This window comes from Diospyros lotus, chromosome 5, assembly GCF_014633365.1.
Source record: "Diospyros lotus cultivar Yz01 chromosome 5, ASM1463336v1, whole genome shotgun sequence".
Lineage (NCBI taxonomy): Eukaryota > Viridiplantae > Streptophyta > Magnoliopsida > Ericales > Ebenaceae > Diospyros > Diospyros lotus.
In genome coordinates, this window is record NC_068342.1 from 35484210 (window position 1) to 35511698 (window position 27489).

The window sequence follows — 27489 nt, forward strand, 5'->3', positions numbered from 1 at the left end:
AATTATCGAGTCGAGTCTTGAACCAGCTCGTGAGTAACTCGGCTTATTGCTAGCCTTAATTTTCGGAGAAAAGTGTACGAAAAAAAATATTATAATATTAATAAAGTTTTAGTTTTATCTCGATTAAAGGGATCAACTTTTACTTATAAATGTTGAAATTGATAAGTGAAGGAGCATCCACGTATTTTGGATCATATGTTTCGAATTTTTAGGTAAAGATATTGAAAATAGATTTGACACATTTTTAAATCTATGAAAGACTTTCAAAAAGGTTTTCTAGATACTTGTGAGAGGCCTTAATAAGGTTTTTCAATGATACTTTAGGTCTTTAAGCGAGTCTCCCGAGAATAATTATGTGGGAAAGACCTCTTGGAATTTCTCTTTTTGAATTTCTTCTTTTTGGGTTTATTTTGAATTTGAGCTTATTTTATTGGACACAATAATTATGTTTTATTTTGAATTATAAGATAATTTACTAGTTTATGGTAAATATATTAACTAATAAAAATGTTTTGTGATTAAAAATAAGTTGAATAAATTTACATTATTTGATTAAAAATAAAATATAATTATTATACCTTGACCATTGCCTAGTTAACATTACCTTTTTAATTGTATTTTTTTATGAAACTGTTTTTTTCTTTTTTTATAATCTTTTAGAAAGTTAAAAATAAAAAAATGGAGAAAAAGAAAAAAACACTCGAAACGGCATTAATTAATATAACGAGCGGGCGCTTAACTAAATTACATTTCTGCCCGATTTCAGGAGATTTTGGTAGGGCTATTTTCGGCAATAAAATAAGCCCCGGTTTGTGGTTTGTGGTTTGTGGCTTGTGGCTTGTGGTTTATGCACTTCGGCTTGCCTTGTCTTTCCATTCTTTCCTTCTCTGTTAATTTGCAGCAGCGATACACGCTCGCTCGTCCCAGCAGGTTCATCTCTCTCCCTCTGTGTGTGTGTGTGTGTCTCTCTCTCTCTCTCTCTCTCTAGCAGCTAATTATCTATGTGTTGAATCGGATCAACTTGGATTGCGCGTATTAGGGTTTTTTCAGCTCGTCGAATAACCATACACAATGTACTGTTTCTTTTAGTGGCTGTGTTGTGATTCATATTATGATGAATTTGACTTGTATGTTATATTTATGTGATTTGATGGTGGATCCCGCGGCATCGTGGTAAAGCTGGGGTTCTGGTTTCTATTCTCGTCGTATATCCATGGTTGGGCGTGATTTTTGCTAGAGAATAAGGAATTAGGGCTTTTCTCTTCCGAGTTTGAGTTGTGGAAGTATCATAACGAAGGTTTCTACCGCATTATTTGACGGATCCATGCTCCCTCGTAGATTCGGCTTTAGAGCGAGCGAGCGAGAGATTACAGGACTTTTGCACGAGCGGACACTGTTGCCACCCTTGGATTTTAGTGCTCTGGATTTATTTATTGAGGACAATTTAGTGTTACGTATTTAAGTGCGTACCAGACCAGGCGTGTTATGTACTGTATTTTTTTCTTTTTCTAAATGAGGGAGCTAATTTTCACATGAGAGTAGCCCATGAAACCTTTTTCATTGAGAATATAAGGTAAAGTACGTTGATGTCTAACAGCTTTGCTAGTGTAGACTTTCAGTTGGACAGAATGCTACCTACTTAGACAATGTGGCCAAGCAAGTGGTTGTCACTATGTAGAAATGGTAGATTGCATGGGTGCAGTGCAAATAGTTGTGTTAGGAAACTACGGCGATACTTTCACCAAAAATGTCCTCATAGTAGATTCATGGGGACTATCGACTGTGTGATGTTGCAAGGCTTTTAGAAGGCACGAATGTGTGATGTTGGAAATCCAGGTCGAATTGTTAGGGGCATTTGGGCACGTAATCTTTGAGATTATGTTTATGATTCAAAGTTTCAAACCCTAAACCATATAGGAGATGCAATCAAATAAAAGGTTTTTAATGTAAATGGAACTCAAGGGATTTGGCGCATGCCAAGACCTAGGGGAGTTGGAACCATATAGGATGTTATAGAAGTTTGCAAGTAAAACTGTACTCACGTAGTTGTATATTTGCTGTTGGTTCGGTGGTGCTTTGTTCGTGTCTTTGGGATTTTGAAGCTATGTAATCTGTGCTCATGCTCCCACCTTGCTTCTATGTGCAGTTTGTATAACCTAGTTTGTGAATCATAATAATTGAACTAAAGCTAGAGAGAGTATATGATGATGTAAGGGCCATGTCAAGACCTTGGCAACTTTATCAGAAAAGGGTGAAATAGTTAGGATTAGCAGTGAGTCTCTAGTTTGGTTCGGACTAGAAAACACACAAAAAAGATTTGGATTTGGTAGATGAATTCACATAATCATATCCTAAGTTAAAACTAACGAAAAATGTCTACTAGCCATATCATAGATTGCTGAATCAGAGCACATAGAATATAGTGGTGTCAAATGCAAGAAAAACCCTTCTGGCAATGTTATGGACATGGGGATTAAGAAAAACAATTATTTCACATCAATTGAAAATTTCAAATGCAGAAATGGTTAGTAGAAAGGAAGTACAATAGGTGTCTTTGAAATATCTTTTTGAGTATGATCTTATTTTCTTAAAGATTTGATTCTATATATTAGCTTGTATGGGTTAGGAGTAGTTTGTTAATTTTCAGCTTTATAGACACGACCCAGTATGGGTCCACATGTTTATCTTTCAAGTCACGCATCATTACACCTATATTATTTTTGCGGTGGTCTATGTTTTATAATTTTCTGTTTGGAAGTCAGTCATCATGGCGGTAGAAAGATCTAATAAGTAATACTTGATATTTATATCAGATGGAGTTTATAGGAGTTTGAGGTTGCACTTGTGTTTTTTAGCTCAACTTTTGCCAAGCCTTTAACTATTGCATCTCTGAAACACACATCTACTGCATCTCTAAAACCCATGCCTGTTAATTGTGAACTGACTTCAGTGTTTTGTTCAACCTTTTTGACTTTGGATTAGAGAATAAAAGAGAGAGGAACACACACACACGGAGAAAAAGTTTTAACCTGGAACTTCAACATCCTCTTTCTTTTTAATTTCTGCTGAGTTGCTCTTAGAAATCCAATCTAATTCCAACCTTTTCCAGTCCTCAATTTGGAAGATGTCTTCAGTAGAAAAAAATTATGACAAAATTCTGTCTTGGATTGCAAAGAGCCTGAGTTGTTGTTCTGTATAAAGGCACCCCTTTTGTGGTGATTTGCTTTCCTAGTTTGAGTACTTCATACATACAGGAATGACAGTGGTTACAAAGACTCAAAATGCTTGGAGGACCAGCATAACTGTTAGTACCTACTTTGAAACAAACAAGTGTTGACTGTTTGTGGATTATAGACACGAAATGCAATGAAAAACTGACATCCTAGGGTTTTTCTATGATTCATCAACTTCACTAAATTTTTATGTTGTCTGTTTTGTTTGTTTGGTATGCATGTGCATTTGTGTTCCCCTTGCCTTTTTAGATTGAGGGATGTCTAATAGTCAGCTTGGGAAGATAAATTTGTTTTGTGGAGAAGTTGGGAAATTAAGGACATAAGAAAGATAACATAGATACAAAAGGTCCACCTGTATATTTCAGTTTAAATTTGGAAGTTGTCTTCTATTTCTTTTTCTTAAACAATCAAATGGCTAGTTCACTTGAACTTGAAATGAAAAGGGTATCAGGTGCATTTAAGTAGTGTTCCTTTGCTATTGCTATTGCTTTCTTGTCTACAGTAGCTCAAATTTTGATTTGCCCTAGTTAAAACTGATAGAACATTCATACATTTGCTTTTGAATGTTTTTGAACTCTTTTTTTTTGGGGAATTCAAGCTTTCTGTTGGATCAATCAGTGGTTAAAGTGTTATACTCTAGCTAGCACTTGAGTTAGTGTTGTGATTAACATCATCAGAGTGTATGGGAATAGTAGCTATAATGTTGCTTGTGCATGTTTTGGGATATTGGATGGGAAGAAAGTTTGTGTACAGGGAGACCTATTTTTTGTATGCAGTTGTTATAGATTTAGAATGGAAATTGAAATTCATTTACAAATTCTGATATTCATTCCTTTCTGTATTTTATTAATTTTATGTTGAATTTTGTGAAGGTCTGTAGTCACCGGTCCTTAAAACTGTGTTTCAAGTTAGGATTTGTGGAAGAAAAGGAAATGAATGGATATCTTTATTTGCATGTAAAAATAGAAGTAAATAAATTAATTTTTTCTTTCCATTTTCCTTTCTGTAAAAAATCGCTGTTCCAAACATTGTATAACTCTTCATGATAATAGAAACGCCATGGTTTTGTATTTTTACCTTTTTCTGCCCTTCGGCCTTCGTATTTTTTCTTATTATGGAAATGGATTTGGTGATCATTAACTGTTACTTTTTTGTGTCAAAATAAGTTCTTTATAATTGCAATTGTGGTGGTTTGTGCATGAAATGAGACATAGAAGCTTAGTGCATTTGCTAGAAATAGGCCTTGAAGTTGGATTATGGTCCATATATTTACAAATGGAAGGTTACTGGTTGTTTAGACATTAACTCTGATCAAGGGAAGTTTGAAATTGTTTTACCAAGAGTATGGGTGAATAGCTGGGTACTTTTCCTTTCAGCAATGTGATGCTGCTAAGAGGAGTGAACGGTAATGTATGCAAGGTGGTTTGTCTGTTGAAAGCATGTGTCTTTAATGTTGGGGTTCTGGTGTTTTATATTGAAGGGAAAAGTAGGGGTTTCATCTGGACTGATGGATGTGGTCTTGGGTGTGGTTGTAATGTGGACAGGGAGGAAGTAGCGGCTGTGGTGTGGTGGTATTGACGTTTTTGCAGATCATTTGTGCTTGTATCAATTGGTATAATTTTGAAAATGAGCTCAGGCAGCAGGAGCAGGAGCAGAAGCAGGAGTCCGATGGATCGGAAGATACGTACGGGACGGTCCTCCTATCGTGATGCACCCTACAGAAGGGAACGTCGGGGTTTCAGGTTGTCTAGGTTTTGTAATTTATCATTTGTTCCTTTTTTTCATCTGACTATTGTTTCTAAAGGTATGCTGGTGGGAGGTGAAAGAACTCTGACATGTGGGTTCTGGTAGATAGAGACATGGCAGTGGATGAATTTCAACCATATGATGAAAGTCACTTCATGTGAATGTGTGCCTGACAACCTCTAATTGTAGTCTAATGGTTCTGCCTCTGGATATTCACATCCCCAGCCCCTACGGGAGAAAAAAATCCCTAAAAGAAAACACACACAAACCAGAATGGACCTCATCATTGTTCAGTTGTTGGTTGGATTGCCCAGTAGGTTTTACATGCAACCATGTTTTCATATTGTTTGAAAACTAATGGAAGCTATGTGCATTGGAAAATTCGATTATCACATGATTGTTAACATCTTGCATGGTTTATCTGAGCACTAATTTGTCCTTATGAATTTTTGTATCTCGAATGTCTTTTGAAAAGGAGAGTTGAATGGGAATAGTACTATGAATGCATGTGTAATTATGTTTTCTGGATGTTATGGGCATTAAGATGTTTTGTCTTATGTCCAATCAATCTGGATCTTGAAAGTTTTGTACCTTGAATCCTTCTGAAAAGGGGAATTGAATAGGAACAGTACCATGAATGCATGTGTAGTTATGTTTCCTGGATGTTATGGACATTAATATGTTTTGGCTTATGCCCAATCAATCCAGATCTTGAACCACAGAAATATGCTCAGAGCACAGCTGAAGCTTCATATGTCATGAAAATTCTTAACATAATGTGTATGTGTGTTATGTTGAGAATTGTTATTGTGTCCTCGTGTCATTGGTTCCTAGTTCTTAATACCCTCATGGAAGGAGAAAACAAAAATGGTTCTTGTGCCCTTGATATGGATTTTTGGTCAGTGGGGAGGGGTGTCAAGTTGCTGAAATTTAATTTTGTGTACTTTCAATTCTTATTTTGCCTCCATTCATCACTTGGAAAAAACAGGGAATAAAAAACAATGATGTTGCTTTTATTACTTTGCTGGTCTTGTGCTGTAATTTCTTGACCTCTGCTCTACAGTACCTGAAGAATCAGCTAACCTGTTTTATGGAACTTTGGTCTTTGATTGTTAAGGATTTGCAAAGCCAATAATTTATTCCGAGCAATAATTGTTGTTTGATCTGTTCCAGCCAGAACAACCTTTGCAATAACTGCAAGCGGCCGGGTCATTTTGCCAAAGAATGCCCTAATGTGGCAATCTGTCACAACTGTGGTCTTCCAGGGTAAGGATTCTTGTCATTAGCTTGTTGCTTGTCTAATGTGCATGGATCTTTTTTTATTTTTATTTTTTATTTTTTGCCAGGTTAAAAAAAGGTGCATGAATCCCTTAGTAATTGGAAATTCTGGATATGTGCGACCTATTTATTTCATGGCTGTACTTAGTGGTGCCCTAGTTGATATGCTATGGCTGTAGTCAAAGTGATTTGAAAAATGCTGTTTCTTTTCATGTGAAATGCACATAAAGTTGTTATTATTTTTATTTTGCTTCTAGAGGGCATTATTATTGTTGCTGTTGTTATTTGTGCAATTGTAAAGTCCCTTCAAAGTGAAAAGGGATGTTTTACTAGACAGAAATAAGGCCATTTTTGTTATATGACTGAGAATATTTTGTGTAGTTTAAGTGCCAATTTGTGCAGAATATGATAGTAGCCAAGATGAGAATGTTACAGTTGATATGTGACCATATAAGGAAGGACAAAATAATGAACAAAATTATATGTGATAACGTTCAGGTGGTGTCTGTTGAACATATAATATATGAAACATGACTAAGATGTTTTGGATATGTGAGAAGAAGACCAATGGATGCACCTATGAAGTCTATAATTTATGTAGCTGACCCCACTTAGTGGGATTAAGGCTTTTGATTGATGTTGTTGGTGGTGGTGTTGTTCTAGAGAGCCGTAATTCAACTTCACCTTGTGATTTAGGCAATTTGTTTGGAACTGCAACCTGATTGTCATTTTTTTTTTTTGGTGGGAGATGGGTTGTTCCAAATATTTATTGTTGCATGTGGTACAAATGGATTTTCTATAACCTTTTTGGTAGGAATAATTAAACCTGGGTAACTTGATGCATTGTTTGGAGTACAAGGAAATGAGAATTTTTTTGTGCAGAGTTATTTATTGGGTAGCTTCCTAGGCTAAGACATATATTTGCTGCAGAACTAAGACACCATGTATTTGAATTCCATGAGAATGCTATCATGCTGAATCCAAGATACTTGATAAATCTCATTCTACACCTGTTGGATAACATTTGGTTAGAACTTCCAACTAAAGCACTTAATAGTTTCTAAAATTTTGTTCAATATTTCATTAAGGTTCCAATAACTAATGTGTTACATGGTACTAGGGGCCATTTTCTTGCCCTTGTTTGTTTTATTGGGATTTCCATTCTCAAGTGTAATGGAACATTCAAATTGAAACGAGACTAGTGTAATTAGCAGAAGAATTTGACTCTGCAACTATACAAGTTGATAGATCAATTCTACTATAAACTTCACAGAGAAATCAAAATATGACTACTGTACTAGGTAGCACTGGCACTTCATTCAGATTATATTGTAGGTAATAGACTCCTTATGGACACAAATATGTGTGCAACATGCTGTTTAATAAACAACAACATATCCAGCCTTTATCCCACTATGTGGGGTCGGCTACATGAATTCTAGACTTCCATGTATTTCTGTCTTTTGTCATATCCTCATTTAGATCCATATATTTCATATCAAATTTTAATGTCTCTCCCAAAGTCTTCTTGAGTCTACCTCTACCTCTTTTTGTGACTAATTGTTCCATTTCATCAACTCTCCTCACAGGAGCATCTCTTAGTCTTCTTCTCACATGACCAAACCATCTTAGTCTAATCTCTCTCATCTTTTCCTCGATTGGCATTACTCCTACCTTATTACGAATAACTTCATTTCTAATTTTATCATTTCTTGTATGTCCGCACATCCATCTTAACATCCTCATCTCCGCTACACTCATCTTTTGCTCATGCTGGTATTTGACTGCCCAACATTCTGAGCCATACAGCAAGACTGGTCTTATAGCTGTCCTATAAAATTTTCCTTTCAATTTTAATGGGATTTTACCATCACATAACACCCCCGATGCATTTCTCCATTTTAGCCAACCTGCCTTAATTCTATGTGCGACATCCTCGTGTATTTCTCCATCTTTTTGAATCACTGATCCCAAATATCGAAAATAGTCTTTTCTTTGTAAAATTTGGTCTTCTAATTTTATTATAACATCATCCACTCTTGCATTTTTACTAAATTTGCATTCCATATATTTTGTTTTCTTTCTACTTAATTTCAATCCCTTAGATTCTAAATTGTTTCTCCACAACTCAAGCTTAGTGTTCACTCATTCTTTTGTTTCATCCACCAATACTATGTCGTCTGCAAATAGCATACACCATGGCATATCTGTCTGAATATCTTTAGTGAGTTCATCCATTACTAAGGCAAATAAGTATGGCCTTAGTGCAGAACCTTGATGCAGTCCTATTGTAGTTGTAAATGGTTCAATATCCCCTCCGCATGTTCTGACCCTTGTCTCTACACCATGATACATGTCCTTAAGGACTTGTATATAGGCTATTTTGACTCCTTTCTTCTCTAAAACCCTCCATAATACTTCTCTAGGGACTCTATCATAGGCCTTTTCTAGATCTATAAACACCATATGTAGGTCCTTCTGATGATCTCGATACCTTTCCATTAGACGCCTCAGTAAATATATAGCTTCCATTGTTGACCTACCAGGCATGAAACCAAACTGATTTTCTGACACCTTTGTTTCCTTTCTGAGTCTCTGCTCTATTACTCTCTCCCAGACTTTCATGGTATGACTCATTAACTTAATTCCTCTATAATTTTCACAGTTTTGAACATCTCCTTTGTTCTTGTATATAGGAACCAAAGTACTCTTCCTCCACTCATCTGGCATTTTTTTTGATTTAAGGATGGCGTTAAATAGTTGCGTTAGCTAGGAGATGCCCTCTTCTCCCATGCATTTCCATGCTTCTATTGGTATATTATCTGGTCCCACTGTCTTATGATTTTTCATCTTTTTTAAAGCTTGTCTTATTTCATTTGAACTTATGCATCGATAGAATGTGTAGCTCACATTCCCTTCAGAGTTACTAAGATGTCCCAACCTAACTCTTGTGTCACCACCATCATTGAATAATTTTGTGAAATACTCCTTCCATCTCTCCTTAATCGCTCCCTCATTTACTAAAACATTTTGATTGTCATCTTTTATGCATTTCACTTGATTTAAATCCCGTGTTTTTCTTTCTCTTGCTTTAGCTAATTTATATATATCTCTTTCTCCATCTTTTGTATCAAGTCGTTTATATAGATTCTCATATGCTTTTGACCTTGCTTCACTAACAGCTCTTTTTGACATGCTGTTTAATGTGTTCGGAAAATATATATATTTTCTGAGATTCATCATTGTATGCTGGGGGTACTATGATGTCAGTATGTTGGCATGTGTCTGTCTTAAAGGGGCTCCCTGACACTTTTGGATTTATAATGCAATTTGAATACATTTTTGGGGTCATTTTGAAGTCCACTGTTGCTTTATTGTATTGTTCAATAGATAAAAATTTTGGTATAATATGTAGAATGAAAAAAAAAAAAAAGGTTAGGCGTTCGGCTATTGATAAAAATGTATTTATTTTTATTCCTTCTACTACTTCTGTTTCTTTGTGACTAAGTTGACTCAGAAATTGGACTTGTTCAATTAGCTTGTTGCAGCACTCCTTGCCACCTTTGGCCATAATTCTTTAATTTACATTTTTTCCATTGCCTTTTTGTGATATTACTTGCAATGCTCCGCACTTACCTCAGGCATACCTTGTGCATAAGTTGAAATAGTGTAGTTGCAAACACCCATGCCAACAAGACTGACCTGAGACACAAGTGACTAGCTTTCTCAAAGACCCATGTTGTATTTCATGAGTTATAAGTTACCCTTCAAGTTGGGACGGAGGGACTCCATCTGGTTTGTCTTTGACGTCTCCAGTCAAAGTTTGCATTCATGGTTGCCACAACTACAGGAAGGAGATAAGTCTTCTTGTTGGTGAATGCCAATGTAAGACTAGGCATGTCAGAGCATTGTTGCCAACTGGTGCAATTGCAAGGGTTGCCTTGGCCTTTGGCCGTGTGAAGTTGAAAAGCAAAAGGAGGAGAGCCCTAATTGCTTTGAGTCACACACACTCACAAATTGGAAAAGCATTATCTAATTTATCTTTGGCAATTGGAACAGCTGTATTTTTAAAAAATTTAAATATATTTATATATTTGTTTATTTGTATATGTCCATATTTTAATATATCTATATATTTTTTGTATATATATTTTTAGTTTATCTTTGCATTTATATTTTTGAAAATATATATTTTAGTTTATAGACTCAAGACATTTTTTTTGGCAATTTACCCTTTTAATTATACTAAGAAAATAATATTTTGCTCATAGTTAATTATATGTTCTATTTAGTCATTGAACGTTGTAACCGTACCTAACAAGTATAACTGAAACTCAACTCAACTTGATAAATTTAGCAAATAGTTTTTTGTAATTCAACTCACTTGACCTCAACCCACTCAGCTCACATCAACTCATTTTTGTTAACTCAATCCCAAATAGGGTCTGATTAGCTGGTTCCTCTATGAATTCCACAACTTTCAATAACTCCTTTTTTCTTATAAATAGGCACTAAATGCTCTTTACTCACTCATTCAACAACCATTTTGATTTAAGGATCTCATTAGATAATTTTGTTAAACAAAAAAAATGCCATCTTCTCCCACGCAATTCCATGCTTTCAATGGTATATTATCTTGTCCACCTCTTCTTATTTTTTCCAATGCTTATTTTATTTCATTTGGACATATGTTTATAGAGTATGAAATTTCTATATTCTTCAAAAATCACTTAGATGCCCAGATATATAACACTTGTTTGTCCCCCTTGCTTGAATAACTTCGAGAAATACTCCTTCTATTTCTCCTTGGTCGCCCCCTCATTTACTAGTACTTTTGTTATTTATCTTTTATGTGTTTCACTTGGCTTAAGTTCCATGTTTTCCTTTCTCCTGTTTTAGCTAGTATATATGCACATAAATGATCTCTTTCTTCATCTTTTGTGTGAAATTTTTGGTATAAATTTTCATAAGGTTTTGACGTCGTTCACTAACTGTATTTTTTCTTCTTTTTTGACCAAACACAGCTGCTTAGGTTTTCTTCATTACAACATTTATATGAAGCTACTTTGGATTTTCTCTTATATGTCTCCGTTCCACCAGCATGACTCTTTTTTATTAGGACTTGTCATTTGACTCTCCTAGATTTTTTTTTTTTCTTTTTTGGCATGTTGAATAGCAGTGGTCATTTCAATCCTCTTCTTGTGTCCTCCCTTCTACAGTCCAATATCTTCTCCCTCACATGTTTTCTTTGAAAATAGTTTCTTTTTCACATTTTAAATCCCACCATCTAGTTCTTGAGTGGTCAGAGATTCTCTTGGTATGACTTCACATTCCTTACAACACATGTGGTCCTCTCTTGTCTCATAATAAAGTAGTTTATTTGGGTAATTGGTAAGATTATTTTATATGTGATTAAGTGTTATCCTTTTTTTTTTTTAAAACGTGGTTGGTTATGATTAGCTCATATTCTGTGGCAAATTCCAAAATAGCTTTAACTTCATTATTTCCTTTCTCCAAATCCATAACCTTCCTGTACAGCTCTACGTCCATTCCCTTCTCTACCCGCATGACCATTTAAGTCACCTTCTATATGATCCTCTCTCCTCTAGGTATTTCTTGTACCAACCTTTCTAAATTTTACCAAAATTTTGTCTCTATCTCCTTTCCTCAGCCAATTTGTGGTGCACATGTACTAACAATGTTCATAGTTTTTTCTCCAAGAATAACTTTAGCTACAATAATCTTATATCTTATTCTCTTTGCATCCACTATCCCAACGTAGCGGCTCTTAATTATTTTTCACTACATGCGAGCATTGTCTTGTGCTGCTATGTAGGTTTGAACCTAAACAATTTGTATTTGTCTAGAATTCCTCTTTTTTTATCTAATGAGTTTTATGTTGATTGTCCACTACCTACCCAACTCTCGTCTTTTATCTGGTTGGGACCAGCTGTGGATTGGAATCCAAGAACACAATTAGTTTTAATACAGTTGTATTGTATTTTAATTATGTTTGTAAAAAATGTACATTTGTACATGACACGATGTGTTGTTAGGATCCTAGGGTTTGACTAGGAAATTGGGGAAGATAGAGCCAGAAATGGAGGAAGATTAGAACAGAAAGAGAGGGATAACAGACAGCATTGAGGGGGAACAGAAGAAACTGAGGGAGAAACAGAGAATTGAAGGAGATGGATAGAGAAATTAGAGAGGAAATTGAGAGAGAATTGTTGAGAGGGAAACCTGAAATTCAATTATTATTCAAAACATATCATTTTCTAACTGATACAGCCTATTTATAGCTTGTTCTATCCTACACAACTGAAAGGTACAAACTGTTAACAGCAAAATACAACTAAAGTAGAATGAAAAGAAATACATCTCCAATATCTAATTACTACTATACCCTTGGGGTCATGACAGATGTGTAGTTTTTGTTTGTTCCCAACCTGTTATTTTACCTTCTTTGAATATGAATATTGGCATATTCTCATCTTTGGGTTTTGTCATGTTTGTTTTGCATGCCCATGCCCATTTTTCTATTGTGCCATGTGTGTATTCTTTAAAGTACCGCCTTGCCCACCCCTACCCTACAAAAAAAGGGGACTAAAAGAGAATTTGCAATATTTGATTTTGGATGGAAGCAGTGTTTTCTTTTTCTTTGGTAGGTAGGTCAGGGGTGGAAAATGGAGTCTTGGTGGTTGTGGATTTGGTGGGGCATGGTGGGTAGGAGAATAGAGGTACCACTTTGGAAGTGTTCATTGAGGTAGATATGGGATAGATTGTTGGCCATTAGGATGAATTTAGCGGTCATATATCTAGATTCCTCATCAATTTGACTCTGTTACAAGAAAAATCTCACACTTATACCCTTTGATCAATGTCATGGGTAGCTCCAATTAACTCCTCAAAAGGAAAAATAAGTTTAACCTTTTACAGCTATCTTTATGTACGACCTCGTCGTTGCCTACACTATTAATGTAATGCTCTGCTCTCCATGGCACTTTACTGTTCTAGAACTTAATGAAAAATTTTTCCCCTTATCTGAATAGAGTTAACCCACCCAAGTGACCCTTTCAACTCTTCAAGGATTGGCTCATTAAGTTTAATTAATTTAACCAAGAGTGGTTTGCATCCTTAACTAACTGACATTGCCTATTTAATTTGTTTATGGGCGACTAAAATTGATTGTGAAATGTTAGGATTGAACCTTGGATTCTTTCTGTTCTTAGAAACATCCTCTTTAATATTTGAAAACCCTTTCTTCGTTTGGCATAACTAAATTTCATTACACAAGCCACTAGATAATTAATTTTGATAATGCAGTCCTATTTGGGCACTTCCTCTTGGTTCAATTATTTGACCAAACAGTTCTTATCCAAACATTACAAAATGTATTTCATTGGATTCCTCTTGGAAAGAGTTACAAAGTATAAAATTAATGCACAAAGTTTGAAGATTTTCTGGGATTTGGGAACATTCCTTGTGTACTAGCATTCTAGCATTTAAACTTGTTGGAATGGATTTATTATAGTTTCTTTAGGTGAGTTGTCTGTATTCCAAGAGGGGAGCATATTTTGGCTGAAATGGCCTCCCCGTGATGAATTGTCTCTATTAATTTAATGCTGGAAGGCAAAACCACTGCAAGCCCATTTTGGCTGAAAATGGCAGCACCATAATAAAGAGGGAGTTGGGGAAGTGCTGCAAATTAACCTCCACCCCCCTTCTCTCTCTCTCTCTCTCTCTCTCTCTCTCTAATAAAGGGCAAATGATGAAGACTCAGAATTTTGATTAATGCTGCTGTACATTTCAGCTGCAATTAAATTCTCTCTTAAACGACAGTTCAGTAACACAGAATTTTTATAGTGTTGGTGCAGATTTCAGCACTCTGCAAAATTAATGCTTCCATACGTGTCCATTCACTGTCTTCAATTTCACTGGAAATCTCTCTCCCCCCGTGGGCAGTTGCTGTGAAGAAATACCTGCATGTCTCTTAGCCTGTTTCGCTTCCCTTACTATTTCCTTTTACTGGTTTACCATTTAAGAGAGCATTAATTGGCAGCTGAAATCTACAGCAGCATTAATCAAAATTCTGTCATTTGCCATTTATTTGTGTTTATGCATGTGCGCGAGAGAGAGAGAGAGAGAGAGAGAGAGAGAGAGGGGGGGGGGGGGGAGTTAATTTCACTTAAAAGAAATTTTAGTAAATCATCATCACTATCAACTCAAACCTTATCCTAGCCAAGGTAGGGTTGGTGGTTTGAATGAATTTAAAAAATAAATATAATATAATAAATTTGAATTTTAGGAATATGTAAGATTTTGTCATGACCCCAAGGATATAATAGTAAATATAATAGTAATTGTGGTTTAAATGCAGTTATTATTTATAATTAGGAGCAATTGGCGTTGAGTGCTTACCATTGTTTTTTTTCCTTTTTTTTTTTGTTTTTTTTTTTGGGGGGGGTGGGGGAATTCCCTGTTCTTTTTAATTATTGTTGTATGCACATGAAGATGGGAACTGTTAGGCCTTCCCATGTTCACGCTGTTGTTTTTTGTTGTAGAAAGAGGAGAGGCTACTTGGGAAAAGAAATAGGGTGTGGAATGCTGCATACTTTGCATGATGCCTTTGATGGGAGGGGGATCTAGTTTATGGAAATGGCAACTGAGGATCGAAGAATTGGCTTACCACTGCACTGTTTTGTGGCTCATTTTAACAGTTGGATAGTGTGCTTGAAGATGAAATATTTTTCATATTTGGTAGAAAATATGGATTCTCTCACGTAGATGTTTAGGTGTAGTTAGTGCATTGTTAATTCGTGCCCCTGTTTCCTGTTGGTGGTGCCTCTTTTAAATTTCTACCATTACATTATTAATTTGTGTCCTGTTGATGTATGAAATAGGGAGAGGGGCAGAAGAAACAGAAAAAAATAAAGTAATCTGATGATGATACAGTGGATATATTTTTGGCAGATAAAAGTTGTTTGTAACTTGTAATGGATTGCTGTTGTTGGTTTTTATATAATGTAGAGAGGATATAAAGAGAAATTGGGTGGTGTGACCTTTTTGAAGGAATTTTTTGAGGGCATTTTGCATGGAAAGGTTTTGTTTGACTTAATCATGGGCGAAATGAAGCATTATGTAGTAGAGTGGATAGGAATAGAAAGTGTGGTAAATGCTTTTAGAATTAATCGTGATTACCTTCTCTTAAGTGATGGGATGTTTTATCTCCAGATTTGGTTTGGCCTAAGCAAGGGGTCAAATAAAGCATTTTCAACATTTTTCCATAGAAAGTGCATCTAGAAGTTGGAGTGAACTTTTGCTTCCTTTTCTTTCTGGTGGTTGGCTAGTCTATCCATTATTGTTAATCAAACTGTGGATTCAGACAGTACATTCCGGCCGCGTTATATTTTTCTTATTAACATTATAAGTATTTGATATCATGTTGACTCCATGTTTGAAATTGTAAACCAGGCACATTGCATCAGAATGCACCACAAAATCACTATGCTGGAACTGTCGAGAGCCAGGTCACATGGCTGGCAACTGTCCTAATGAGGGCATCTGCCACACATGTGGGAAGGCAGGACACCGTGCTAGGGACTGCACAGCTCCTCCATTGCCACCTGGTGACCTGAGGTTGTGCAACAACTGCTTTAAGCAAGGCCATATCGCTGCTGATTGTACAAATGACAAGGCATGCAAGAACTGTAGGAAGACAGGCCACATTGCACGCGATTGCCAGAACCAACCTGTCTGCAACTTGTGTAATATTTCTGGGCATGTGGCTAGAGAATGCCCAAAGTCCAATATGATCCAAGAGAGGGGTAGCGGGCCTCGTGGTGGTGGTGGTGGTGGTGGTTTCCGAGACATTATATGTCGGAGCTGCCAGCAGCCTGGGCATATGAGCCGGGATTGCATGGGCCCGCTGATGATATGTCACAATTGTGGGGGAAGAGGACACTATGCATTTGAATGTCCCTCTGGGAGGTTTATGGATCGCTTCCCTAGGCGATACTAATTGAAGAAAGGTGGTGTAATGCTTTTGAGTTAAGGTACCAGCTACTCGTTTGCTTTCTATGGAATTGGGTTGGTTTGGCCGTTCTGTACTTCTGAACCGGTAACTAGGGACACTGAACTCCCCGGACTTTGATTTGATTTTACAACTTTTATGATATCTGTATCTGTTGGACTGACTTATAGCAGTTGATGTTTTTCCCATTTATAAATCTGGTACCGCTTGATAAACAGCATGGCCGCGGCCGCAGCTTGCAGTGAAGCTGCATGGTATTTACAATGATGACAATATGAAGTTCGCTTACTAACTTGTTCAGGATTTGTGGTTGAACATTGATAATTCAGCCCGATTGTGAGGCTGAATGGCCTTATTTTCCATTTTGTCCTTGCATCACCAATGACCGGGTAGGGGGTTATGCAAAGGCAAAATGGAAAATAAGGCCACTCGGCCTCTTAAGTTTCGGCCGCAGTGTCGCTATTCTTTGTGGTCATGGATGTGCTTGTGGATTGTTTGAATTTCCGGTTCCCAGAAATGGATAACATGACAGTGATGGGGGTAGTTGTAGTTCTGGTTCAATTCAAGCACATATTGGGGTGGGTTTTAACCTTTAAACCACCACCACCACTGTGCTCCTGCTTGGTGCCGCTTCTTTTGATAACAGTTGGTTGTGCTTTTGAAGTTCGGATCTTACCTTACCCGAGGGAAAACGAAAAATCAGGTGAAAACACTGTTAATTCACTTGATTTTGAAGCTAGTGTAAACTATTTACTCAATTACAAATATTCAAATAAGTTGCGATTAAGGGCTTGAGTTTAAAAGAAATTATAGAAGTTTTGGACCAACATTTTTAATTTGGGTAAATTGCAATGACAATTTCTCAAATTTGATACAATTGCAAAAACGTATCCACATTTTGAAAATTATAAGGAGCGCACTTGAGTCAAGAGGGGACAGTTTTACTCTTGATTTCTCTTTTATCTCTCAAAATATATTTTTTACTTGCCCTCACGAACATGTTTCAATAATAAAGTATTTAGAGTTTTACATAAAATATCAAGATTCAAATTAGTATAACTTACAAGATAAAATTATTACTAGAAGGCAGCATTTAGGTGGAAAATAACAGTAAAGTTGGAAGACAAGTTTCGTATGAATTGCGCTGAATGTTAAAATTTGAGTATGTATAGACTGTGACAACATTTAAATTTACCTATGGAATGCATTAGGGGAAAGGTCACTAGCCCATAGGGATTAGTCGGATGAAGTTTGGACACCGTAGGTGAATTAATTTTTTTTAATTAAATAATATTTTCCTAGTTATGAAAATATTTTTAAAAAAAATTACAAAAAATATATATAATTGAAATAGAGAATATATAATTAAAAATTACAGGAATAAATTAATAACAAATACATATATTTTAAATTAGAAAAAGAAATTAATTTCTAAATCTTTATATACAAAATAAATATATATATAACATTTTTTGTTTTAGATAAAATATGTATAATATTTTTAAAATATGGTTTTTATAATTTTAAATTATAATTAGATTAAACCCCATTGGCTATAAAGTCATAACATAACCACGTTACCGATAGGATCTTTTATAACATTCCAAAATTTTTGGGATAAATAATAATTATTAATTTCAGTATTTGAGATTATTATTGAATATTTGACAATTTAAGGGAAAATATTAATTTATTTTCTTTTGAGAAAATAAATAAATATTTGATAAATTTGGGGTACAAATGTAATTATTAAAGGGGAGTAAGTACTAGTTATCGAAAATTCTGGGATGCTAGTGTAATTTCAAAAAATAGGGCTCGAGTCTCTTTAAAATTAATTAAATCAGCACATGGATCAAAGGTGGCTTGTAGCGTGAATGGTTGCGCGTGTATGTATGTAGGTAGCAGATGTGGGTTTAAGGCGTGGAGACACACACAAAAGGAGAAAGCCAATTTATTTGGCTGAGGGGGGCCGAAACAACGTCATTTTGGCCCCAGGGGTGGCTTCCCTAGCGACTGCCACGTGGCACGCGCTGGGCTATTCTTTTTGCCTTGCTGCTAAGTCTCTTTCATTTGTGCAATTTAAGGCCGATTTTGGCCATTCTCGAAGCAAAAGATAAGGACAAAATTGAGGGAGAAGAAGTAGATACAGCTAGCAGCTGAAAAAGAAGGAAAAAGGGGAAATTGTAGAAAAATCAAGGGGTTTTAGGGTATTAATTGGAGTTTAAATAGTTAAGTAAGTGGGACAAATTATTAGAAGTGTTGTATGTCTAAATTATGAATTTTTCACGATTAAGTTATGTATTTTATGCAAGTAGAGTCGGTTATTTTGGAGCCGTAACCTTATTAATTTTTGTTAAACAAATCACCTCGCAACAATAAGGTAGGAAATGCAAGAATTGATCGTTTAAAAGCAAGTTCCTAACATTTTTTCGTGTCCTTTGATCCCTATGCAAGTCCTTGTATTTTTACATAATTTATTCTCTCCCTTATCATGATTCGATTTTATGCATTAATTGTATAACTACGCGTTTGGCTTAGCGGTTTGACCCTTTAGTTTTAAGTAAGTTACTCTAAGAAGCTATTTGGCTTAGCGGTTTAATCGCTTATAAGCTAGTTGTGCAGTTGATAAGCTATATAACTTTTAACGGTTAAGTGTTTGACATAAATAATGAGCTTAAAAGCTACCTTACTTAAACGTTGTTATAACAATGTTTAGCAAAAATTGGTACCTCCAGCTTTTGCAAAAAACGCTGCTAGGCTGACCAACAAAAATACCAAAATGCCCTCAAATATTTTTTAGATTTACACGCGTATCCTTCTATTACCGTTACATTTTCTCCCCCAGAAGGTCTCTTATACCATCATCTTCTCTAGAAGTTCTGTTCTGCAATTACCGTCGCTACCACTATCACCTCTCCTCCATACTATCGTCGCTGTTGTTCAGTTGGGCAGCCGCAAATAGCCTCGTGTTGGTGGGTAGCACCATCGCCGCACTAGTTCTAGATTCACTATTTCTGTTTTGCCATTATCGCCACAAGTCGCTGTCGCCCCTCTTCCATAATCGTCGTCGCCCGACCGATTTTCGTTAGTCATCGCCCCTACACTCATCTCCTCCATCCCCATCGCCTATTGCGTGTATGTATATATATTATATATATATCAATAGTTATATATATATAATACATATAATAATATTGTATTAATATATTTTTAATAATTATGTATAATTTATCAATATTAAATAATAAAATTTTGATACCTTATCAACTTTTTCAAATCAAACACATAACTAATAATTTGTAACTTAAAAATACATTTATCCAAATACATTATCAGTTTAAACATTATTTAACTTTTAACTTAAAAGCTTAATAACTTAAAAACTATTTAAAAAAATGCTAAGCTAAACACTCTCTAAGTGTTCTATAAATTATTTTATAATTTATTATTATCTGACTTAAATATAAGAGTGCTTGTGCAGAATCGTCTTGCATCCACGTACTATATTTTTTCTTGCATAATTTTACAAGGTCAAAGATGGTCCCCTGAAACTCTAAATATTATCGTGGTGTTCAAGTAACAATATAATTTTTTTTCTTGTCTCCTGAGCATTATTTAAAAGTTATGAAATTATAAAAAAAATTGTGATCCGGTGAACCGATAAACTGAACCGTTCATCTGTGATTTCAATTGCCTCTGCGATCCCTTCAATAATTTTTGAATTGCCAACGATAGAACTGTTGGATAATGTAGAAGTGAACGGTGAACCGACTTGGACCTAGGCAGCTTCCAGCCCAACGGGCCCAATGGGCCGGGGGTATTTTGGATATTAACACAAAAAGCCTGGGCGTTTTGGAAGGCCGCTACATTTCAGCGTAACTGCGACCCTAAGGCCCGCCTCCTCTCCCCACCTCCCCTCTCTCAAAAGGGCTTTTATTTTTCTTTCTTTTGCAATTCAATTCCAATCTCTCTCTCTCTCTCGGGTGTGAAGAAGCTTATAGTCACAGAGTCCGTAGATACAATACGAACCTGTTCTTCTTCGATCACATAATACAAATATATCCTTATATATATCGATAATTTATATGTGTGTCTCTGTATATATAGTAGCCTAGGGTTAGGGTTTTGAATTTGATCCATGGAGGAGGGTGGGGAAACCAGGAACGTGGGCGAACCGTTGCCACAGGAGCACGAACCTTCAACCATGGAAGAGAAGGCATTGGAAACCCTAGAGGTTACTGACACCGGGCAATGCGAGTCTGCTGCCGTGTTAGGTGATTCACATGTTCTGGGTGACAAATCGATGGCTGAGGTCAAAGATGATGAAGCGGTGGCGGAGGAGAAGGTTTCCGACGAGGGAACTGGAATGCAGACGGAGGCTGGGGACCGTGTGTTGGTCCCCGAGATGGGTAATCTCCCACCGGTTGGTGATAAGTCGGTGATTACGGCCGAGGCGGATATTAACGAAGGCGGCGTGGAGAAGTATGTCTCGGAGTTGGATGATTCGCATCTCGTCGGGGATAAGGATCCGAGTGTGGATAGAGGCGGTGAAGCACTGGTGGAGATTCCTACGGTAAGTGCTGAAATTGTAGGAGGGCACGAGGAAAGTGGTTTGGGGAAGGTAATATCCGAGTTGGATGATACGAAAATATTTGGGGCTAATTCACAGGTTGATATGGATTGCGGTGAAGCATTGATGAAGGGAGAGAATTTAGCGGTTGACACTGATGTGGAGATGAAGTGCCAGGCGGAGGGGGTGGAAGGCGCTGAATCAAAGTCTGTGTCTGGCTTGGATGAATTGCCGCCTGAAGGCGTTGAAGCACCAGCCATGGATATGTTGGTGGTAGAGGAGGAGATTCAAAGGGCGGATACTGGAATGGAGATGGGAAATGAAATTGGGTCGGTAAAAAATGAAGTGCGGGCATTTGATTCTGAATTGGAGCAGACGGGACTACTTGGTGCCGATTCATCAATTGCTGCCGAGGATGAAGATGGAGAAGGCATGGCAGAGGAGGGGGCTGGGATGGAGGGCACCGAAATAGAGACGAACACGGAGGTGGCAACTGAGATGGGTGCAGGGTCATCCTCTGCTCCACCATTGGATAATTTACTTATTGTTGGTGCTGGTTCACCTGTTGTGTCCAGATATGGCAACGATGGTGAACAACTGCCAGCAGAGGAAGATACTCCATTGGCAGACACTGAGATGGAGACTGAAACAGATGTGGCGGAGATGACAGAGGCAGAGAAAGGAGCTAGTGGTGGAAGCAAGCGCAAGAGAGGGAGGAGTTCTAAAGTTCCAGCTAAGGCTTCAGCTAGAAAGGCCACTGAAGAAGACGTCTGTTTCATTTGCTTTGATGGTGGAGACCTTGTGCTATGTGATCGCAGGTGAGTGCTTATGTACTGGGGTATTTGCTTTTCTTGAGTATACGAGTTATGCAAGTTATTCTTATATTTGTTATTGTTGTTGTAATTATTATTTTGTTAATGTAGTTTGTTCTTTGGTGCTACAGGGGATGCCCGAAGGCATATCACCCTTCTTGTGTTAATCGGGATGAGGCATTCTTTCGAGCTAAGGGTCGCTGGAACTGTGGTAAGTTGTTCTGCATTGATCTTTAGCTAACCTGGATTCATTCAATACTTTAATACTCATGTTTCGTTGATATGAATTTCCAATAATATACTTTATACACTGTTATCTTAGTCTTACATATTAATTCAAGAGTTCAACGTGCTCCAAAGCAGGCTGGTAATTAATGTGTTTTCTCCTGTTATTTAATAAGTTGCTAACAAATTTGTTTATGTTATGTTATTATCTTTTTCTTACATATTAATTGAACAGTTCAACCAGGCTCCAAGGCACAGCTCTTATTTAATATGTTGTTTGTTGTGCGAAGATGCTATCAATTCCTAGTTTGCTGATGTAGTTTTGGGCAAATGGGTTTTGTTGTCTATAGATATTTGGAAATTCTTTCAGATTTTTAAAATTGATAAATCTCCCAACATGAAAATACTGACAAAATATTACAGTTATTTGACTTCTGTTGGAATAATCCCCTAGCTATCTAACTCTCAATAACACTCGCACTCACAATGAAAACCTCTCTCAGAATTACTCACCTTGATGATGCACACAAGATTAACAAAAAACTCAGAAAATAAGAACACAAACCTAGAAGCAAGAACATCAAGAATTTATCCTGATTTGGTCTTTTAACAAGACCTACATCCAGACTGTCCAAGGCACTTTATCTTCACTGTCTTGAATGAAACTTAAAGGATTACATGCATCAACACACTCACCAGCCTTATACCTAAAACTGCTGAGAATTTCCCTACCCAAGAATACAAAGATATGCCCTCTTAGTTTTCAAGTAAACCGAGTCCATACTCCTCTTACCCTCTCATCCCAAGACAGAATAAAGCTCTCTCTAAAACCTCACACCTGACATCTATTTATACAACATAGATGTAGTAAAAACAGAAAGCTATTTAAAGACTGGTAGTTACAACCAACTAACCGAACTAACAAATTTGCTAACTAACCCTTCTAGAAACAATCATTCTAGAATAAAACAAGTGATATACAAATGCTAACAGTCTAAGAAACTCTCCCGAGATAACCAAAGCTAATCTAATACAAGTGATTACAACAAATTCTCCACCCACTTGATTTGATTTGCTTCCTCAGGAGTTCTTTTCTGCTACCTGTTTCTTCACATGCTGTCTTGATTCTGCTTCAGATCTGACAGAATCAATTTCAAAATATCCAAGCAAAGCTTTAGCTTTGAGACTGGAACAACCTTTGCAAAAATATCTGCTGCATTTTCCTCACCTGAAACTTTGGTTAGCATAACAGTTTTATTTTCAATAACTTGTCTGATAAAATGATATCTTATGTCTATATGCTTTGTTCTTTCATGATGAGCTTGGTTTTTAGACAAATGGATTGCACTTTGACTATCACACATCAAAGTGGTCTTAACATCTACACCTAGAATCTCTCCTACTAATCCTTTTAGCCACAAAGCCTCTTTAAATGCATCCGTATGGGCTATGTATTCTGCTTCGGTAGTTGATAATGCTACCACATGTTGGAAACTCGATTTTCAATTAATAGTAGAGTTCCATAACCTAAACACATAGCCAATTGTGGACCTTTTCTTACCAATATCAACAGCATAATCTGCATCAACATACCCTAGGATCATAGGTTGATCTTCTAGACTTTCACCACTATAAGACAAAGCATAATCAATTGATCCTCTAAGATACCTACACACCCATTTAACAGCTAACGAGTGGGGCTTTCTTGGATTAGCCATGAACCGACTTGTGACACTCATTCCATGTGCCAAGTCAAGTCTAGTGCAGACCATTCCATACATTAAGCTGCCTAAAGCACTTGAGTATGAAATATTGGCCATCTCCTTCCTACTTTCCTCATCATTTGGAGACTGATCTGAAGACAATTTAAAATGTGATGCGAAAGGCACTCTAACAGCCTTTGCAGTTGACATTCCAAATCTTGATAACAATTTTGCTAGGTATGATCTTTGAGATAAATATATTTTCCTATGATGCTTATCCCTAGAAATCTCCATTCCTAGGATTTTCTTTGCCTCACCTAATTCCTTCATCTCAAATTCAGCTTTCAGCCTTTGCTTGAGAAGCTGGATTTCTCTTGTGGATTGACTTGCAATAAGCATGTCATCCAGATATAACAATAGGTAGATAGAAATACTAGGTATGACATGTTTAAAATATATACAACAATCATAGGAACTCCTTAGATCACTTTGGTTTATCATAACCGAATCAAATTTTCGGTACCATTGTCTTGGGGACTGTTTAAGTCCATACAATGACTTTCTAAGGAGGCACACTTTCTCCACCTCTCCCTTAGCTTCAAACCTCTTCGGTTGGTCCATATAAATTCTCTCTTCAAGGTCTCCGTGAAGGAAGGCAGTTGTGACATCCAATTGCTTTAAATGAAGGTTCAATTTAGTTGTGATGGCCAGCAACACCCTTATAGAAGAATGCCTTACTACAGGGAAAAAAACTTCATTAAAATCTATCCCTGGGACTTGGGTAAAGCCTGTAGCAACTAGCCCAACTTTGTACTTAGGCTTAGGATTATCTCCAGCTCGTTCCTTGATTTTAAACAGCCATTTGTAGCCAACTACCCGCTGCCCTTTAGGCCTCTCCACCAGCTTCCAAGCCTGGTTTTTCTTAAGGGAATTTATCTCGGATTGCATAGCTTCTATCCACTTATTAGCATCCTTAGAAGACACTGCTTGCTCATATGATAAAGGTTCTTCACTTGCTATTTCAGGCGCACTAATTAGGGCATAGGCTACTAAATTTGAGTAGCCATATCTTTGAGGTGGCCTTCAGGCTCTAGGTTGTCGGTCCCTAGCCACACTATACCTATCTGGATTTGGTTGATCTACTATGCTTGAGTCTACCTCATTGTCATCCTCATCTCCTTCAAATTGAGATGATTCATGGTTATGGTTATCTTCAGGATCTGGATTAAGGCTAGGTTCAGGAGAATCAAACTCAACTTCAGAGATATTTTGGGGCAAATCTGGGGAGATTTTCGAGAACTCCACCGAGATTGATTCTATATTTTGTCTTTCATCTAGTTGAGTTTTATCTTTACTTGCATTCATGGCAGAATCCTCACCAAATGTCACATCCCTAGTTATTATAATCCTTGGTCCTTCAGATTCCAAATTCTAGAGCTTATAACCTTTTACTCCATATGGATATCCTATAAACAAGCATTTCTTGGCCCTAGGCTCTGGTTTTCCTTGTTTTACATGGGCGTAGGCAAGGCATCTGAACACTCTAAGGTGGTCAAGGTTCGGCTTATGCCCTGTCCATCTTTCATATGGGGTTAGAAAATTTATAACTGTAGATGGGGATAGATTTATTACATGGGCTGTTGTTGTGACAGCTTCCCCCTAGAATGCTTTAGACAAATTTGCATAGTTTAACATGCATCTAACCCTCTCTAAGAGGGTTCTATTTATCATTTCTGCAATACCATTTTGCCTAGGATTACCGGGTGCAGTTAGGTATCTAATAATCCCCCCCTCCTTACACATTTGATTGAAATCCTTACTACAAAATTCTAACCCGTTATCCATTCTTACAACTTTGATTTTCTTTCCTTTCTGGTTTTCCACCATAGCCTTCCATGCCCTAAAAGTTTCAAATGTGTTATCTTTTGACTTTAGGACATATACTCATAGCATCCTAGAAAAGTCGTCTATAATTGATAGGAAAAATCTTTAGCTACCATGGGATTCAGTTTGAGTTTGACCCCATAAATCTGAGTGGATATAGTCTAGGGGTTCTTTTGATGAATGTATAACAGTTTTACTGAATTTTACTTTTGCTGCCTTACCATATATACAAGACTCACACTTGCCTATACTTATGGTTTGACCTAAATCCAATATACCTTGCTTTGAAAGCTCTTTAAGGCCCTGCTCACTGATATGAGACATTCGTAAATGCCATAGAGTTTCCTTAGTTTTGGGTTTAGGGCTTATGGTTGCTGCTTCACCACATAATGTGGTAGCCTGCAAAAGGTAAATTCCATTTCTTAGCTCATCCTTCATACATACCAAAGATCATTTAGTTATTTTAACTATTCCTCCTTCTCCTTTAAACTTTAAGCTATTTCTATCCAGCTCCCGAAGAGAAACCAAGTTTCTCTTTAATTCTGGAATATACCTAACGGCTGTGAGGATTTTATGGGAACCATCATGTAATTTTAGCCTAATATCTCCTATCCCTTTTACCTCACATTCATGGTCATTACCTAGTAAGACCTTACCTCCATTAAAGTTCTTAAAGTTTTGCAGCTACTGATGTTTAGGAGTCATGTGAAAGGAGCAGTCAGAGTCTAGAACCCATTCTTGGCTTTCTGCACTTTCACTTACAACTAAAGCTTCAGAACTATCATAACCACTATCACAAAAATTTACCCCCCCTCTTAAACTCTCCTTCTCGGCTAAATCCTTTTTCCTCTTTGGACACAGCCTCTTGATATGGCCTTTTTGTTAACAGTAGTAACACTTTATTGGCCCTTTTCCATTCCTGGATTTAGACCTTAACTTCCCCTTATTTTTCTGATCTCTTTTAGTGCTTCTTGATCTTGCTGTTAAGGCCTCACCAGTGTTAGATTTACAGTCCATCTTAATCCTTAATTCTTTAGAATTTAGAGCCCCTGTAACATCTTCTAAAGAAAGTTTGTCTCTACTGTGTTGGAGAATATCCACAAAGTTTTCATAGGACTTAGGTAATGAATATAGAAGAACTAGGGCCTTGTCTTCGTCATCATATTTCACATCTATGTTTTCTAAATCTAAACATAATTTGTTAAAGTCATCTAAATGCTCCTGAAGTTTTTGATTATCATGCATTTTAAGATTAAAGAACCTGGCTTTTAGAAATAACCGACTGGATATGGGGGTCTTCTTGAGGTAAAGATCTTCCAGTCTTTTCCAGATTTTAGCTGCTAACTTTAACTTTGATACCTCCCTTAGAACTTTGTTTCCAAGACTCATAATCAGAAGGCTGTAAGCCTTTTTCTTGATCTCCGCCTGAGCCTCTTTCTGTGCGGTAGTTAGAATTGGTGTCTCGCTTTCAGTTGATGTCTCGAGTATCTCTGATTCCAGTGTCCCTTCTAGGCCTTGACTGTAGAGGAATGCTTCCATCTTGATCCTCCATAGGCCGAAGTCGTTAAACCCATCGAATTTGTCAATGTCGTATCTTGATGCAGTTGGCGCCATCTCGATTTGAGTCTTTGATTTTGCCTTCTGAGGTTTCTTGAAGAATTTTGAATGCCACTGAGATTGAAGGCTCTGGTACCACGTTGTTGGAATAATCCCCTAGCTATCTAACTCTCAATAACACTCGCACTCACAATGAAAACCTCTCTCAGAATTACTCAGCTTGATGATGCACACAAGATTAACAAAAAACTCAGAAAATAAGAACACAAACCTAGAAGCAAGAACATCAAGAATTTATCCTGGTTCGGTCTTTTAAGACCTACATCCAGACTGCTCAAGGCACTTTATCGTCACTATCTTGAATGAAACTTAAAGTATCAACACACTCACCAGCCTTATACCCAGAACTGTTGAGAATTTCCCTACCCAAGAATACAAAGATATACCC

General features: G+C 36.8%; 2 protein-coding genes across 6 annotated transcripts in view; both read left to right on the plus strand.

The window, feature by feature from the left end:
- The first annotated feature begins 793 nt into the window (after positions 1 to 793).
- LOC127801933 (uncharacterized) lies at positions 794 to 16582 on the plus strand. 5 transcript variants are annotated; one of them, XM_052337470.1, is made up of 4 exons: positions 794 to 930; positions 4778 to 4975; positions 6153 to 6245; positions 15732 to 16582. In XM_052337470.1, the coding sequence occupies exons 2-4, from the start codon at positions 4860 to 4862 to the stop codon at positions 16276 to 16278; spliced, it is 756 nt and encodes a 251-aa protein (XP_052193430.1). In that variant the 5' UTR covers positions 794 to 930; positions 4778 to 4859; the 3' UTR covers positions 16279 to 16582. The 5 variants fall into 5 exon arrangements, with proteins under 5 accessions (XP_052193430.1, XP_052193431.1, XP_052193433.1 ...); XM_052337469.1 differs by lacking the exon at positions 794 to 930 and adding an exon at positions 958 to 1073; XM_052337468.1 differs by lacking the exon at positions 794 to 930 and adding an exon at positions 14124 to 14241 and having other exon boundaries at positions 4930 to 4975.
- Positions 16583 to 20201: 3619 nt separating this feature from the next.
- LOC127802871 (zinc finger CCCH domain-containing protein 19) overlaps positions 20202 to 27489 on the plus strand; it is a 63349-nt gene continuing 56061 nt past the window's right edge. The window contains exons 1-2 of the mRNA XM_052338945.1: positions 20202 to 21678; positions 21804 to 21883. Coding sequence (XP_052194905.1) covers positions 20429 to 21678; positions 21804 to 21883 — 1330 coding nt within the window. The 5' untranslated portion in view covers positions 20202 to 20428. The remainder of the gene's footprint in view (positions 21679 to 21803; positions 21884 to 27489) is intronic.